At 46.5% G+C, this 18,519-nt stretch overlaps 2 protein-coding genes across 3 annotated transcripts; one reads left to right on the top strand and one right to left on the bottom strand.

Moving 5' to 3' along the window:
• Window positions 1-7,902: 7,902 nt before the first annotated feature.
• Window positions 7,903-12,246, top strand: LOC148064609 (uncharacterized). Its single transcript, XM_087809729.1, has 12 exons — window positions 7,903-8,179; window positions 8,278-8,430; window positions 8,512-8,630; window positions 8,683-8,854; window positions 9,129-9,247; window positions 9,309-10,299; window positions 10,362-10,504; window positions 10,550-10,620; window positions 11,491-11,564; window positions 11,622-11,808; window positions 11,912-12,023; window positions 12,117-12,246. The coding sequence occupies exons 1-12, from the start codon at window positions 7,903-7,905 to the stop codon at window positions 12,198-12,200; spliced, it is 2,502 nt and encodes an 833-aa protein (XP_087665855.1). The 3' UTR covers window positions 12,201-12,246.
• On the bottom strand, window positions 12,242-16,911 carry cd9r (CD9 molecule related). Of its 2 annotated transcripts, none has more exons than XM_087809840.1 (8): window positions 16,725-16,911; window positions 15,237-15,342; window positions 15,065-15,162; window positions 14,915-14,989; window positions 14,750-14,851; window positions 14,592-14,684; window positions 13,730-13,813; window positions 12,242-12,449 (listed from the first exon to the last, which is right to left on the bottom strand). In XM_087809840.1, exons 1-8 carry the CDS (start codon window positions 16,788-16,790, stop codon window positions 12,387-12,389), a joined length of 687 nt encoding a protein of 228 aa, XP_087665966.1. In that variant the 5' UTR covers window positions 16,791-16,911; the 3' UTR covers window positions 12,242-12,386. The 2 variants fall into 2 exon arrangements, with proteins under 2 accessions (XP_087665966.1, XP_087665965.1); XM_087809839.1 differs by having other exon boundaries at window positions 12,242-12,757; window positions 16,725-16,910.
• Between the last annotated feature and the right edge of the window lie 1,608 nt (window positions 16,912-18,519).

Below are 18,519 nucleotides of genomic sequence, written 5' to 3'. Positions count from 1 at the left end.
AACTATTCTATTGGTTGTTGTGATATGAGGATTAACATTTGTGAAAATTCTCACGTTGTACAATACTCGCGATCCAATCACACATCACAAAAAAGGTCATTAAGCTAACGCGTGTTTAGCTAGCTAGAAAAAAAATCTGACGTACAATCTAAAGAATGTTAAACACAGAAGCTCAAGGATAAACATTTGCCACAATAGCTAAAGTCTAACCGTTGGCGTTGAAATAAAGAAATAATTTGACACGGCAGCTAAAGGCTAAATGTTAGCCATGAAAGCTAAAGGCTAACAAAAAATTAGTTGTCAAACTTGTCCCGCCCTCGACCGCTCACTTCAATGACCCAAATATTCTCCTGTAACAGACGTAGCCGTACTTGTTCTTCCTGCTAAAATGTCACCTGCAGAAGTTTGTTATCAAGACATCGCTCCATCAGTGTCGCCACTGGTTGCCATGACGACACCCTGATCACTGAGACCCCCGGACAGGAAACATAAAAGCTGGATTTCTTTTAAACCCAACAACACTTGACATGGCTGGCGAGGAAACAGCCGCGCCCTGACGGAGGAACTCCCGGGTCAGAACCTGTTTGATCGACGATTCAACATTCTGACTCGACTCGAGCTTTAAATTATTCAGGTTCAGGTTTGTTATCAGGAACTAGTTTCAGACAAAGTTAACTTTCATTTCTGCACAAACCACGTGTTGTTGACGCTCACGACTGTGACTCAGAGAGGATCTGAACGAGTCTCCTGTGACTCACACGAGTCTCCTGTGACTCACACGAGTCTCCTGTGACTCGCACAAGTCTCCTGTGACTCACACGAGTCTCCTCTGACTCACACGAGTCTCCTGTGACTCGCACGAGTCTCCTCTGACTCGCACGAGTCTCCTGTGACTCGCACAAGTCTCCTGTGACTCACACGAGTCTCCTCTGACTCACACGAGTCTCCTGTGACTCACACGAGTCTCCTCTGACTCACACGAGTCTCCTGTGACTCACACGAGTCTCCTGTGATTCGCACAAGTCTCCTGTGACTCACACGACTCGCACAAGTCTCCTCTGACTCACACGAGTCTCCTGTGACTCACACGACTCGCACAAGTCTCCTGTGACTCACACGACTCGCACAAGTCTCCTCTGACTCACACGAGTCTCCTGTGACTCACACGACTCGCACAAGTCTCCTGTGACTCACACGACTCGCACAAGTCTCCTGTGACTCACACGACTCGCACAAGTCTCCTCTGACTCACACGAGTCTCCTGTGACTCACACGACTCGCACAAGTCTCCTGTGACTCACACGAGTCGCACAAGTCTCCTCTGACTCACACGAGTCTCCTGTGACTCACACGACTCGCACAAGTCTCCTGTGACTCACACGACTCGCACAAGTCTCCTCTGACTCACACGAGTCTCCTGTGACTCACACGACTCGCACAAGTCTCCTGTGACTCACACGACTCGCACAAGTCTCCTCTGACTCACACGAGTCTCCTGTGACTCACACGACTCGCACAAGTCTCCTGTGACTCACACGACTCGCACAAGTCTCCTGTGACTCACACGACTCGCACAAGTCTCCTCTGACTCACACGAGTCTCCTGTGACTCACACGACTCGCACAAGTCTCCTGTGACTCACACGAGTCGCACAAGTCTCCTCTGACTCACACGAGTCTCCTGTGACTCACACGACTCGCACAAGTCTCCTGTGACTCACACGACTCGCACAAGTCTCCTCTGACTCACACGAGTCTCCTGTGACTCACACGACTCGCACAAGTCTCCTGTGACTCACACGACTCGCACAAGTCTCCTGTGACTCACACGACTCGCACAAGTCTCCTCTGACTCACACGAGTCTCCTGTGACTCACACGACTCGCACAAGTCTCCTCTGACTCACACGAGTCTCCTGTGACTCACACGACTCGCACAAGTCTCCTGTGACTCACACGACTCGCACAAGTCTCCTGTGACTCACACGACTCGCACAAGTCTCCTCTGACTCACACGAGTCTCCTGTGACTCACACGACTCGCACAAGTCTCCTGTGACTCACACGACTCGCACAAGTCTCCTGTGACTCACACGACTCGCACAAGTCTCCTCTGACTCACACGAGTCTCCTGTGACTCACACGACTCGCACAAGTCTCCTGTGACTCACACGAGTCGCACAAGTCTCCTCTGACTCACACGAGTCTCCTGTGACTCACACGACTCGCACAAGTCTCCTGTGACTCACACGACTCGCACAAGTCTCCTCTGACTCACACGAGTCTCCTGTGACTCACACGACTCGCACAAGTCTCCTGTGACTCACACGACTCGCACAAGTCTCCTCTGACTCACACGAGTCTCCTGTGACTCACACGACTCGCACAAGTCTCCTGTGACTCACACGACTCGCACAAGTCTCCTGTGACTCACACGACTCGCACAAGTCTCCTCTGACTCACACGAGTCTCCTGTGACTCACACGACTCGCACAAGTCTCCTGTGACTCACACGAGTCGCACAAGTCTCCTCTGACTCACACGAGTCTCCTGTGACTCACACGACTCGCACAAGTCTCCTGTGACTCACACGACTCGCACAAGTCTCCTCTGACTCACACGAGTCTCCTGTGACTCACACGACTCGCACAAGTCTCCTGTGACTCACACGACTCGCACAAGTCTCCTGTGACTCACACGACTCGCACAAGTCTCCTCTGACTCACACGAGTCTCCTGTGACTCACACGACTCGCACAAGTCTCCTCTGACTCACACGAGTCTCCTGTGACTCACACGACTCGCACAAGTCTCCTGTGACTCACACGACTCGCACAAGTCTCCTGTGACTCACACGACTCGCACAAGTCTCCTCTGACTCACACGAGTCTCCTGTGACTCACACGACTCGCACAAGTCTCCTGTGACTCACACGACTCGCACAAGTCTCCTGTGACTCGCACAAGTCTCCTGTGACTCGCACAAGTCTCCTGTGACTCACACGACTCGCACAAGTCTCCTCTGACTCACACGAGTCTCCTGTGACTCACACGACTCGCACAAGTCTCCTGTGACTCACACGACTCGCACAAGTCTCCTCTGACTCACACGAGTCTCCTGTGACTCACACGACTCGCACAAGTCTCCTGTGACTCACACGACTCGCACAAGTCTCCTGTGACTCACACGACTCGCACAAGTCTCCTCTGACTCACACGAGTCTCCTGTGACTCACACGACTCGCACAAGTCTCCTGTGACTCACACGACTCGCACAAGTCTCCTGTGACTCACACGAGTCTCCTGTGACTCACACGACTCGCACAAGTCTCCTGTGACTCACACGACTCGCACAAGTCTCCTCTGACTCACACGAGTCTCCTGTGACTCACACGACTCGCACAAGTCTCCTGTGACTCACACGACTCGCACAAGTCTCCTGTGACTCACACGACTCGCACAAGTCTCCTGTGACTCACACGACTCGCACAAGTCTCCTCTGACTCACACGAGTCTCCTGTGACTCACACGACTCGCACAAGTCTCCTGTGACTCACACGACTCGCACAAGTCTCCTGTGACTCACACGACTCGCACAAGTCTCCTGTGACTCACACGACTCGCACAAGTCTCCTGTGACTCACACGACTCGCACAAGTCTCCTGTGACTCACACGACTCGCACAAGTCTCCTGTGACTCACACGACTCGCACAAGTCTCCTGTGACTCACTCGCTCACATGTTCCTGAGAAACTGAGACAATAAATCCACAAATTCTGTTTGTGCTTTTGTGGGAACGACACGACTGACCACAGCCGCTTTACACAACAGTCTGTGGTGGATGACACACACACACACACACACACACACACACACACACACACACACACACACACACACACACACACACACACACACACACACACACACACACACACACACACACCGTCACACCCTGACTTGCTCAATACCTGCGACAGGTTTGACAGAAGAGGCGTCGAAACCTCGAGCTTGAGTCGAAAGAAACATTTTTCTACAGAATAAGTCCAACATTTTTCAAAGAAAATGTTTGTGTGTTTGTGTGTGTTTGTGTGTGTTTGTGTGTCTGCACTGAAATATTTGTGGTGAGAAATGTTTCTATTCTTTGAGGTTGTGTTGCTCTGACATGCATTTCATTTAGAAAAAAACTTACTTCAACTTATTTTTGTGACGAACATATAAATCTGTCCTTTACTCACAACTATTGTTACGTCATCATTTTAGTTTTGCTAACAATTAATACTCTTTAGCCTTTAGCATTTATTATTTAGCATTTAGCCTTTGTATCAAACATGAAATCCTCCATAATGAAGGCTAACTTCTAGTCTTTAGCTTCTACATCAGATTTTTCTTCATTACAAAGCTAGCTAGCTAGCTGTTAGCCTTAAGCTTCTGTTGCTAACGTCTGTGCCAGATTGTTTCTAAATTTCAAGGCTAACTGTTAGCCTTTGGCTTTTGTGGCTAATCCTTAGTCTTTAGCTTTTGTGTCAGTTTACTTCCTCCTTATCAGGTTAGCTGTTATCTTTAAGTCTTTAGCATCATTAGCCTGATTACTTATTCATTTAAAGGCTACATTTTTTAGCCTTTACCTTGTGTGCCTAATGTATAGTTCTTTGCGTCTGTCTTTATTATACGGCTGTGATAGCCCTTAGCTTTTGTGGGTAGCCTTAAGCATTTGGCTTCTACGTCAGATTATTTACACATCTAGCTGTTAGCCATTAGCATTAGCCTATAATATTTTCTTTAGCATCAATGTCAGATTATATCTTCATGGCTAACTGTTAGCATTTCACTTTTGTATATTACTTTAAATCTTTGGCATCTGTGTCATTTATTCTCCACCGATATGAAGCTATCTATTAGCCTTTAGCTTTTGTGGCTAACTGTAGCTTTTAAGATATAGTGTCAGATTATTTATTTATTAAAACAAAACTTTTTTTTTTTACCTTTGTTGTCACATATTCCCCTCCATTGTGAGGCTGTTGGTCTTTAGCATTTATAGCTAACATCTAGCCTTTAGCTTCTGTTTCAGATCTCGATGCTAACTCTTAGTCTTTAACTTTTGTGTCAGGTTATGCGGTTAGCTGTTAGCCTTTAGCCTCTGTTGGTGTTTAAAAACATTTCAAATAACATATAACATATTAGCTAATACAACTTGATATAAATGTAGCTTAAAAACGATCACAATATAAACATCGCATCATATTATAATTGTTTTTAAATAATTTGTTGAAACATAAATAAAGGTTTTGTGTATTTCTAATCTGTCGATAAACGAATACAAGACGAAGCCAAGCAACCACTCAGCTCGCCTAATTGGAGGGTCGGCCCTGCACCCAACCTTCGGTCTCGTAGCAACAAGAGCCGAGGAAGCAACTTTATTTAAAAATAGACGAACACAAGCGGTCGTTAGCGTAGCGCCAGCCGCGGCGATAACAAACGTTTTCTGGCGCGTCAGCGGATCAACACAAACACACAACTGCACACTTGAACCACAAACAGTCGGTGACGTGTGAGCGTCTGCGACGGACTTGAACCAACGCACCGAAGATTCTGTTTGAGCTGCAAACTGACGGAGGAACATGTCGGGGGTCGAGCCAGGTCGACCACGAGAGAATGTGTGTGTGTGTGTGTGTGTGTGTGTGTCTCCGAGACTTCCTTGGACTGGTGAGCCCAGCTGTTGCCGTGGCAACCAGAGGTTCTTGAGAGTTTCCTCTGACATGTCGACACCTCGGTCCACTTTCTCCTCGCGTGATCTGGAGTGGAAACATGTCCTCTGGCTCCGCCCCTTTCCTGCTCGCCCTCTCGCTCTCCTCTCAACGAGATCCAGACGAGGCTCAAAGAAAACAACTCGGGTCTGTAGCTAGGCAACGCCAACTATGAGTCATCGCACTGCCGCACCCATCGTCGACTGATTGCCCCCCCACACCCCACACCCCCCAGCACCACCCCACACCCCCCACACCCACACCCGGCTCCGATTGTCCTGAAGAACCGCGCTTTCTCTGCAGGAACGAGTCGTGACTCGAGGCTCCGTGAGAGCCGCCACAGTGTCCTCGACTCCTCCGAACAAACCAGCTTTTAAAACTTCCTCACTTTTGTGTTCTCTACAAAGGTCAGAGGTCAAATCCATTATTCTCGACCGACCAGTTGATCCTCCAGTGGTTTAGCAACAAAGCGGCTCCCTCTAGTGGACACTTGAAGAACTGGCTCTCAAGTCTGGATAGTTAACTTTTGTCTCGTTAAATACTTTTATTTTCTACTTTATCTACGAGACACTTGTTTCAATCTCGCCTGAATCCAGGGAATTCAACCGTGTCTCTGTGAGGAAGTTTTGCCCAAAAGCACTTTGTCAGCAGCAGAATTACAACAAGCTTCTTATAATAAATGTTTGACATTATAGTTATAGTTGTGTGTTATGCAAGGTTTTCATCTACGTCACTTTTTATTAAATAGGTTTTTTCAAGTTAAGATTATTTTTTATTTTAAAACATTTTATTTATTAAAATATTGTATTCATTTGAAATATTATTTGAATTGCTTTTTCTTTTTTATATATATATTTAATTTATTTAAAAACATTGTATTTATTTAAAAAAAATGTAAATAATTTACTAAATAAAATAATTAATTACATTTTTTTTAAACATTTTCTTTTGTATTTAAAAACATTCCAAATATTAAAAGTTTTTTTTTTTTTATAATTAAACACGTTTTATTTCTTTCATTTTGTTTTATTTCGAAATATTGTATTTTCTAAAAAAAAACATATATTTTGTGAAATAGTTTTTTTTTTCAAGATATTTCTTTAGTTTAATTTAGTTTAAATTTAGTTGAAAAATATTTTATTGAATTAAAATAAACTATTTGAAAATGCTTTTGTATGTATTTCTCTTTTTTCAACCTTTTAATTATTAAAGTTAGTATTTTTAGTGCATAAGTGCGTCTCAATTCTTAGTGTAATTAATGTAGTGCTCCGTACACACTAGATTGACACTAAATCACACAAAACTGAGTATAGATCGATGGACACTTTCTACACTAAACGACTCCATTTTAGTGACGTTGTAAACAGAAGTTACTTCGTATATACAGTATATATATATATATATATATATATATATATATATATATATATATTCATATACTCACATGTGTATTTTCAGCAGCAGTATATATATATATGCTGTGTCTCAAATCGCATACTAGCGTACTAAAAGTTAGTATTTTTAGTGCGTTAGTGCGTCTCAATTCTTAGTATGCGAAATTTAGTGCGCCATGCACACTAAATTGTCGTACTAACACGCCCACAAAACTGAGCATGGTTTGATGGACACTAAACACACTAAACGTCCGCCATCTTAGTGACGTTTTACGTCATATATAAATGCATATATATTCATATACTTACAGGTGTATTTTCAGCAGCAGTACGAGGATAAACACGTCTTCGCTGCTGATACCAGCTGAAATATCTTGTGAATATTTAGATTCTCATATTTTTTCTTTTTCCAAAGTTGCAAAACGTGCTGCCAGCAGGTGTCGATAGCGTTCAAACAGCTGGTTGCAACATCGTTAAATAGTAGTAGAAGAAGAAGCTGTCGCGTCATTTCCTGTTAGTGTGTAGCAGCAGAGCTTGATTTGAGACATACTATCTGTGGAGAACTAGTTACTAGTTAGTATGTACACTAACTTCTAGTGCACTAAGAGAAGTGTGTTTGAGACACAGCTCGGTGTCAGACACAACATATCTTGGCTGTGATTGGTTCTCTCGGGTCATGTGACCAATCAGCGGACAGGTGCTCGTCTACTTAAAGCACCTGAGTCTCGGCTCGGCCTTCGTGTTGTGATGCACGAAAGAGAAAACAATGTTCTTGACATTAAAACACGTCGTGCTCCTCGTCCTGGTCTCCGCTCTGACCCGGGGAGCCTTCTGTCAGCCTGCCGGCCCCCCAGGAGACCCGGAGCACGGGAGGGAACTCTTCGGAGGGAGTCTGGTCCTGAAGCCCCCGCAGAGGAGGATCAAGGACCAGGACTGCAGGTCGGGAAGTCTGAAGCCCAAAGTCCAGGGAAAGTTCTTCGTGGCGGGTCAGATCCAGACCAACCGGCCCAACCCCGGGTTCCAGTCGGACTCTGATCCGTCGGGTGGGTTTCCGTGTCCGAGTCCACGACGCGCTCGAACGTGAACGATGATTTAATTATAACTTAATCATGTTTTTGTGTTTGAACGAACGAACGTGCAGTCGACGTGACGGCGTCGGGCCAGGGCGGGGTCAAAGGTCACGCCCCCCCCGAGGAGCCGTGGCGGCGGCTGCAGCCCCTGGTGAGGTGCGAGGACGACTCCATGACCCTGAGCGTCCGGAAGAGACGCGCCGCGCAGCTGCAGCTGAACCACGGTGACCCCCGCTGACCCCGGTGACCCTGTCGCGGTTCACGACATCACCACACGGTGGCGTGACTCTCGATTTGTGTTGCAGCGAACGCGTCGGCGGTTCCTCTGACCCGACTGCCGCCCGACTGCGGCTACACCCTGCACACCGGCTGGAGGGAGCTCTCCCTGCGGGTCCGCTACGACGCCTGCGACGTCACCCGACAGGTACCCCGGGTCCGGGTCAGGTTGACCCGCCGCTGACTCTGCTGTGTCTCAGGGCGGCAGCTACGTGCTGCCTCTGCTGTGGATGGAGACCCCCGTCACCATGTCGTGCCCCGTCGCCGGGCGTCACCTCCGCCCCCCCGCCCGCCCCTCCCTCTGCTGCTCCGCCTCCGGGATGACGATGCGGTTGCCGCGGCGATGGACCGCGGAGGAGACGAGGGTGAAAGGTCGGAACGACGCCAGCATCTCTTTACTAACTTAAACGTTGAATTTATTTTTATTATTTAATAATTTTTAAGTTTTCAATTCTACCTTTTTTTTTTTTTCCACACATAGTTTGATATTATAAATCTAATAATTATAACATAAATGTTCTATATTCAGTATTTTTAACTTCATAGTCTCTTTAAATTCAATCTAAATGTTCTATAATCGTCAGCAGACATGAGCAACAGAGCACCGAGCTACTGGATCATGTGGTTCTTCTTCTTCTGGTTGTAGTCCGGGGCGAGTGGACTCCGCTGCTGTCGCTGGCCCGGCTGTGCGGCTACACTCTGGACCGCCGCGGCGACTCGGTTCTGATCCGAGCTCCGTTCGTATCATGCGGCGTCACAGAGAAGGTTAAAAAACAAACGTTTTCCCACCAGAATGGTTTGTGTGACCTCTGACCTCCTCCCTCAGCACGGACGGTTCACCCTCGACCTCCAGACGCAGCAGCAGGAGGAGTTTGAGTTGTCGTGCCCGGCGGACTCGACCCAGACACCCGCCTACGACGCCCCTGACGCCCCAGACTCCTCGGGACCGGAGCAGTCCACCTCAGAGGGCACGCCTCTGTGGGCTCCGCCTTTCTACCTGGCGCCCCCCTATTACCCGCACCCGACGCGGCGGCGCACCGCTGCGCCCCCCGACCCCACGACCTCTGACCCCACGACCTCTGACCCCCCTCTCGTCGACGACTCGTCCCGGAGAGAGATGCCAGATTCTCCTGATTCTTCTCTCTTCGCTGAAGCTCCTCTGGTTCCCTCTCCCAGTCACACCTTCAACCCCTTCTACCACTACTACCATCACCCCAAGATACCCGGGACCCCCGGGACCCCCCCCTCCCAACAATCCTACAACCCCCCCGCCCCCGACCCGGGACCCTCCGGACCGATCTTCTCCAACTCTCCTCATGAAGTCATGAATGTGGAACAGGTGGAGGAAGACCAACAAGAAACCCAGATCTCTGAAGTTACCCCTGAAACTCTGCACCCGGATCCGTACGGACCTGGTCCTCCTGAAGACCCGGACCACAGCCGACACCTCCAGAACCCCGAGGCGGACTTGTCGGCCGACTATGCCAGAGAAAGCATCCCGACATCATTCCAATCAAGTAACTACGTGGACTACAACCCGGGTCCTCCAGCGTACCTGCCCCCGGACCAGTTCTACCAACACCCTTACCTCGACCAGCACCAGGACCCGCTCGGACCCGACTCCAGCAACGACAACGTTGAGCCCAGGAGTGCTCGGGGACAGCAGTGGTCTCCTCCAGACCCTCCTCAGACTTGGTATCATCCTCACCTCCAGCCCGCTGAAGAGTCCGACCCTGGTCCCGAGTCTGACGGGATCATGCTGGGGGTGAGTCCCTCGGGTAGGGGGTCTCTCGGCACCGAAGAGGGCGACGATGAGGGTGAGACGTGTCTGGGTTCGATGTGGTTTTCCTGGTGTTTCTCACAAGTGTTTTTCCACCAGAGTTCGATGGGACTCCTGAACCCCGACCTCCTCCCAACTGCTCCCTGCAGGGACGGGTCCTCGGTCCGGGCGTCCGAGGGTCGCCGCTGACCCGCTGTGGGGGGGTCGACCCTGTGAGAGACTCAGAGAGTGCAAGACCTGCGGTACCACTGTTGCTACTGACGGTGACATCACTTCCTTCTCAGCAGGTCCTTCGGCTGCCGGCGTTCCACGTGGTGAAGGTTCCTCACGAGGGTCTGATGCAGGACGACGACTTCATGTGAGTGAAGATGAAGATGATGGTGATGATGGTGATGATGAAGATGGTGATGATGAAGATGGTGATGATGAAGATGGTGATGATGAAGATGGTGATGATGAAGATGATGGTGATGAAGGTGATGATGGTGATGGTGATGATGAAGATGATGATGAAGATGGTGATGATGAAGATGGTGATGATGAAGATGGTGATGATGAAGATGGTGATGATGAAGATGGTGGTGATGAAGATGGTGATGATGAAGATGATGGTGATGATGATGATGATGGTGATGATGATGATGATGATGAAGATGGTGATGATGGTGAAGATGGTGATGATGAAGATGGTGATGATGAAGATGGTGATGATGAAGATGGTGATGGTGAAGGTGATGATGGTGATGAAGATGATGGTGATGATGAAGATGGTGATAATGATGAAGATGGTGATGATGAAGATGGTGATGATGAAGATGGTGATGGTGAAGGTGATGATGGTGATGAAGATGATGGTGATGATGAAGATGGTGATAATGATGAAGATGGTGATGATGAAGATGGTGAAGGTGATGATGGTGATGAAGATGATGAAGATGATGGTGATGAAGGTGATGATGGTGATGGTGAAGGTGAAGATGATGAAGATGATTATGGTGATGGTGATGATGAAGATGGTGGTGATGAAGGTGATGATGAAGATGGTGATGAAGATGATGATGATGATGAAGATCAAGAGGATGATATGGTGATGAAGATGAAGATGGTGATGATGATGAAGATGGTGATGATGAAGATGATGAAGATCAAGAGGAGGATGATGATGATGAAGATCAAGAGGATGATATGGTGATGAAGATGAAGATGATGATGATAACCGACTCGTCAGGTTGACGGTGGACTGTGCCTCGTTGAACTCGTTCCCCACCCCCTCTCATGGAGTCCAGCTGAGGCTGGCCACAGGTGACTCCACAGATCCTCTGAGGCCGACCACACGTTCTGAGCTCTGGTTCTCCTCAGACGACTCCTTCGGCAGCTTCTACCCGCGGACTCACCTGCCTCTCAGTCACCTGCGAGGTCGCCCCGTTCACCTGGAGCTGCAGCTGCTCCGCCCCCCCGACCCCGACCCGGACCTGGTCCTGCGAGTCCACTCCTGCGCGGCGTCCATGTCTCCTCCTGTCCTCAGCTGGACGCTGGACTACGACAGGTGAGTCTCCGACGAACACAGGTTTAGTCTTCGGAAGTTTATCAGAATATATGGAATGAATTTAAAAGTAACTTGTATAATAACATGACACTGGTGTCTGCAGCTGCAGAGACTCCTCCTCTTCCTCCTCCTCTTCCTCTTCTCCTCCTCACACCCGCAGGATCGTCACCCTGAACTTCCCGTCTGAAGGATCTTCTCTCCTCGTGGACCCAGAGGTAAAGCACGCGTCAGAACCTTCTTCTACAAACCTGGAGGAGCTGATCCTCATCCTCCAGGTCTGATCCGACCACGTGTCCCCCCTGGTCTAGATCTACTTCCTGTGTCTGGCCGAGGTGTGCGGCGGCGGCGGCTGCTCGCTCGTCTGCTCCACGGGTCGGTCGAGCGGCGGCTGACGACCTCCCGCCTGAAGGGGGCGCGAGTGAGGCGACACAGACACGGTGGACACTCTTTATTTCAAGAAGAAATAAAACACTTTTGAACTGACGAGTCGTGACATTGACTGACGACTATAAAAACGCGTGGAAACGGTGAGGAACCCTTGAGCAACAGTTGCCGGTTAGAATCCCGGAGGAGGCGCTTCAGTAGACGCCGCGCTTCTTGAGTTTGACCAGCAGGACGACGGTGCACGCCAGGGCAACCACCTGTCCAACACAGGAGGGGGAGGGGGGAGAAGCTTCTGATTGGCTATTGATGATCCAGAGGTCAGAGGTCAGGAAACCACATTGACAGACAGGAGAAAAGGTTATAAGTCGGCGAGACGGGCGGACGGGGGCAGGCGGGCGTCAGTGAGGGGGGTGAAGACCACCGGGCCCGGGTCGGGACCCGAGGTGTAGACCAGGGGGCGCTCGGGCAGAACCGTGGTGGTCTGGGTCAGGATGATGTATTGGGGGGCGGAGGCGGCCTGGAGGATCTTCTTGCTCAGAGTACAGCTGCAGACCAGAGCGACCACCTTCACAGGTGAGAGGGGGGGGGGGGGTCAGGTGACACAAGGAGGCAGAAGCAAGCGGGGGGTGGAGGGGGGGGGGGGGGGTTAGTAGATAAGATTAACTACGTACTTTTATCTTGTGTACTTTCGACAGAATTTAAATCGGATACTTAAATAAGTTAAAATAAGATTTATTTATTTTTTGCCGCTTTAATGTCTTAAATTAGTAGTACTTGGATAAGTAAGTAATTTATATAGTGTATTTATTTTCCAGACCAGGGTCAATCAAAACAATACTCACTAAGTATCAGGACTTTCTTCATAATATTTTGATGTACATTTATCAAAATGATGTTCTTTATCTTAAGACCTAGAATGTATCATCTTGTTCTTTCTTTTATTTCTCTTTGTTTTTATTTTTATGAATTATTGCTGTGTCTAATTGGAAGAAAAAAAATTCCCGAAGAAGACCTCCTGAGGGATCAATGAAGTTCTACCTACATTTAAAAAAAACTGTTCCAACATTAAAACCCTGACAACGGTCCCAGAAGATAACTGGGCTTCTCAGGGAATTGAATCCACAACTCTGGCCTGAGATCAACTACATTAAAATACTTTTGAATTCTTTCTTTTTTCTTCTCCGTCTTGTTTATGAAATTGAAGTAAATAATCAGAGTAATGGTAGTTTTTAGTACTTCATTCCACCTCAGTGTCATGTGCATGTTCTCAGACAGGGGGCGCCATATTCACCTTTTCTTCTCCTGCTTTTACTTCATTGCTCTTTATTAAAGAGTCTGTAAAGAAAGACCCGGAATGTTCTCGCGACTCCTGATGCTAGCTAGCATGCTAACTAGATGCTAACTAGCTACTGCTACTTCACAGATGTCGCCGCCGTTATACAAATAAAGCTTTATTCGATCTGAGATGTGTTTTCCCGTCTCTGGAGTCGTTATTAACGCTTGGACTCGTGGAGGTTCTGGAGAAGGTTCTGCTCACCAGAAGGGTTCCGGTTCCGACGAAGCAGCCCATCACGAGCGACGCTTTCCTGTCGAACACGTTGCCGATGACGCCGGGACAACTCTGGCGGAGGAACACATCGGAGAGTTTAGATGCAGACTCATCGTACGCCGTAGACGTTCATCACAATATTGAATCTAACGGTTTTTCTTCAGCACAGAATGGTTTTTGGGTAATAATTTCATTTTATTTCTTGAATTAAAGGTTCAATTTATTTTGGTTTTATATTTTTAAAGTTTAATTTATTCATTTTTTTACACAAAGTTTGTTCTAATTATTTAGGTTGTACTAGAAACATCTTAAGACGTTTCTATTTGTTCAGGCTTTTCCTTGAATTTCTCGAACTCCTGTGTTGTTCTCAGTTTTATCTTGATCTTTAAAGTATATACTTTTTTGAGTATTGTTTTGATTGTTTAAGCGCTTTGTGACCCTGGTCTGGAAAAGCGCTATATAAATAAATATTACTTAATTACTTACTTACTTACTTCATCGAACTTTCAGCCAATCACGTGACGACATAGAATCACATGATCCAGTAGCTCGGTGCTCTGTTGGTTTTGTCTGGTGACTATTATAGCAACATTTTTATATTGAATTTAAAACACTGTAAATTAATAAATATTGAATTTAGAACATTTTATTTTTTAAATGACTAGACTAAGATTATTGAACTCTGTAAAATGTTTTTTTTAATATATTTTTTAAATAATTTATTCATTAATGACTTTAAACTTCTAAGTATTGAATTCAATAATTAAAATAAATCAATTAAATCAAATTAATCCAGTTCTAATTCTGACTTTTTTCGCACGTAAACAACATCATAAAGACTTTGACTGACAGGCATGAAGTGGTCCAGGAAGCTCTCTGGACTGGGACAGGTCTTCTTCACCAGCTCCAGCACCGTGATGCCGGTCATGCCGCAGCAGTGCACCTGTAAGACCAGGACACGCAGGTGAGGATTCACGTCTCCGCGGGCGGGTCGTCTCGGGGTCTCACCAGCTCGTGGATGAAGGTCAGGACCACCCCGATGGCCGGGTCGCCCGTGCCCACGTACAGCGTGTACAAGCTGCCGTAGAACTCCGACAGGTACCGGCCCACCTGCGGCGCCCCAAAACGCTGGCGTTAAAAAAGTCCCGTGGCGCCGTGAGGGCCTGGACTCACCTTGTCTTTGTTGGCGTAGCACAGGATTCCCACCAGCAGCTCCGTGGCCGCCACGAGGAACAGAAGAACCGAGAACTGGCGAGAGAACCAGACGTTGGTTGGTCACATGCGTCGCTCGAGAACGTTAGAAACAGGAAGTGAAGAACCCACCACGACCAGCGAGCACCTCTTCTCGTTGCAGGCCCCGTGGTCGCCGAAGGACACCAGGACCAGCATCACGGCGCCGATCACGATCAGCAGGGTGACGGCTGGAGGAACAAGCGGCTGTGAGCGACGGTACCGCCTCGGCGTCAGAACGAAAGCGTCTCGGGCGCCGACTCACCTGTGACGAACGCGCTGGCGTTGAGCTCCTCCACCTGGAAGATCGGTCTGGTGTTGTTGCTGAACCGGAGCCACAGGCCGAAGCCCAGGAAGGCCAGACCCAGAACCTGCAGGACAGAAGGTCAGAATCTGAACTAGAATCAAATGGATTTATTATGATGATGACGATGATGAAGATGATGAAGATGATGATGATGAAGATGAAGATAATGAAAATGATGAAGATGAAGATGATTAAGATGATTAAGATGAAGATGATGAAGATGATGAAGATGATGAAGATGACGATGATGAAGAAGATGAAGAAGATGAAGAAGATGATGAAGATGAAGAAGATGATGAAGATGATGAAGATGATGAAGATGATGAAGATGACGATGATGAAGAAGATGAAGAAGATGATGAAGATGATGAAGATGATGAAGATGATGAAGATGACGATGATGAAGAAGATGAAGAAGATGAAGAAGATGATGAAGAAGATGATTATGATGATGAAGAAGAAAGTGATGATAATGAAGATGATGATGATGAAGAAGAAAGTGATGATGATGATGATGATGATGAAGAAGAAAGTGATGATGATGATGAAGAAGAAAGTTATGATGATGATGATGATGATGATGAAGATGAAGATGAAGATGAAGATGAAAGTGATGATGATGAAGAAAGTGATGATGATGAAGATGATGATGATGATGAAGATGAAGATGAAGATGAAAGTGATGATGATGATGATGATGATGATGATGAAGAAGAAAGTGATGATGATGATGAAGATGATGATGATGAAGATGAAGAAGAAAGTGATGATGATGATGATGATGATGATGATGAAGAAGAAAGTGATGATGATGATGAAGATGATGATGATGAAGAAGAAAGTGATGATGATGATGAAGATGATGATGATGAAGATGAAGAAGAAAGTGATGATGATGATGATGATGATGATGATGATGATGATGATGATGATGAAGAAGAAAGTGATGATGATGATGAAGATGATGAAGATGAAGATGAAAGTGATGATGATGAAGAAAGTGATGATGATGAAGATGATGATGATGATGAAGATGATGATGATGATGATGATGAAGAAGAAAGTGATGATGATGATGAAGATGAAAGTGATGATGATGAAGAAGAAAGTGATGATGATGATGATGAAGATGAAAGTGATGATGATGACGTATATGTTGGAACAAACACTGATGGAAACCACAGCGTCATCTCCCTCAGAGTCAGGTGACTCACACCTGAAACACCTCCACAGGTGTGGTTCTGCGCTCTGGAGGAGCTCGCGCCAAGTGGGATTGACTTTCAGCGAAAACGAAACTTAGGCCGGAAAACGCCTTCCGCTCTGATTTATCGATCAAAAACCCCGACGTGGCGATCAGACGATCAGACGATCAGACGATCAGACGATCGGATCGATGAAAGCAATGACACCAGTGACGTCACGTCTGTGTGTGTGCGACGCACTCACCGCGAAGATGATGTTGAAGACGATGATGACGTATTTGCAGGCGATGCCGCATCCGTCCACTGCCATGGTGAGGCTCGAGCTGAGTTCTGATCAACGCTGGGATGAAAAACAAGTTGATCTTCGAGGACAGATCAGGTGAGAAGCGTCGACACGCGCGGCAGGTGCTCGTCTGAGGCTCGTGGCTCTCGGCGCAGCAGAAGTGAGAGCTAAGCCCCGCCCACTCAGAGATCTCGCTCACCCGATTGGTTGAATGTGGTGTTTGACAGAAGACGCGACCAATCACACCTACGGGGCGGTGACTGAGGGAAAGTTTTGGAAATAGAAACCAAAGTTGGTTCTTCTGAAATGATGACACATAAAAGGAAAGTTAAGACTTTTGTTATCACGAAATGATCTAAGGAAATCAATAAAACCAACCAGATTCAACACAGATATTTTAACGATCATATATTACTTATATTATAGACTTATATTATGTTAGATTATATATACATTATATATATATTAGATTATAGATTTAGATTGTATCATCTTGTTCTCTCTCTTTACTTCTCTTTGTTGTTCTGATTTTATTTTTATGAATTATTGCTGTATTTGCTGTGGCTAATTGGAAAAAACAATAAAGTTCTACCTAACCTAACCTCATATATATATTTATATATTTATTATTTTTTTATTATTATTATTCAAACAAGAATAAAATGAGATTGTATTTATTTGAAAAAAATTATGAATAAAATACACCCAGTTATTTTTAAGAGGCACATTTGCTTATTTAATAGTAATTATATGTATACAAATACAACGAATACTTCATTATATTTTTAACATATACTAGTTTGTTTAAGTAAATATACTTAAAGTACATTTATGTTTTTGTGAAGAAGCGTCTATTCTTACGAATATTTCTGGAAAAAATACACCCAAATTATCTTTTATTATTATTGGTTTTATTATTATTAATATGAATATTTTGAATAGGGGATTTTTTATTTATTTATTTAAAATAAGATCAACTGGTACTTTATTATATTTAATATGTATAGTATTTTTTTTAAATATAATTTACATCATAATTATGTTGCTGGTTAATCTTGAATGTGTATTTATGGCGGGAAAAAAACACCCCAACTTGCATGGAGCGGCTGGTCCTTAGTTACCTGAGTCCTCTGGTGCGCTCCTCCATGGATCCGTTGCAGTTTGCCAACCCACCTGACATCGGCGTGGAGGACGCCATCATCTTCCTTCTCCACCGAGCACTTTCTCACCTGGAGTCGCCTGGAAGCACTGTGAGGATCCTTTTCCTGGATCTAAGCAGTGCTTTCAATACCATCAGGTCAAACATCCTGAGGGACAAGCTGGAGCTGTCTGGAGCGGACACTCACCTCACGGACTGGATTGTGGACTACCTCACCAACCGTCCACAGTTCGTGAGGACCCGGGATGGTGTTTCGAGGACTGTACTGTGCAGTGTAGGGGTCCCCCAGGGAACAGTGTTAGCACCGTTCCTCTTTTCACTGTACACTGCAGACTTCCAACACCTGTCTCCCACCTGTCACCTGCAGAAGTTCTCGGACGACTCCGCCATCGTCGGCCTCATTAGGGACGGGGATGATGGGTCGTACCGGGGACTTGTCCAGGACTTTGTTGACTGGTGCCTGGAAAACCACCTTCAGATCAACTCCAGCAAAACTAAGGAGTTGATTGTGGATTTCCGGCGGTGTCCCTCCATCTCCCCCTCACCACTGAACATCCAGGGACAGGACATTGAGATTGTCACGTCTTACAAGTTCCT

Source organism: Callionymus lyra, chromosome 15, assembly GCF_982586985.1.
Source record: "Callionymus lyra chromosome 15, fCalLyr1.hap1.1, whole genome shotgun sequence".
Lineage (NCBI taxonomy): Eukaryota > Metazoa > Chordata > Actinopteri > Syngnathiformes > Callionymidae > Callionymus > Callionymus lyra.
Note: the sequence above shows the minus strand (reverse complement) of the source record. Positions and strands in the feature narration are given on the sequence as shown.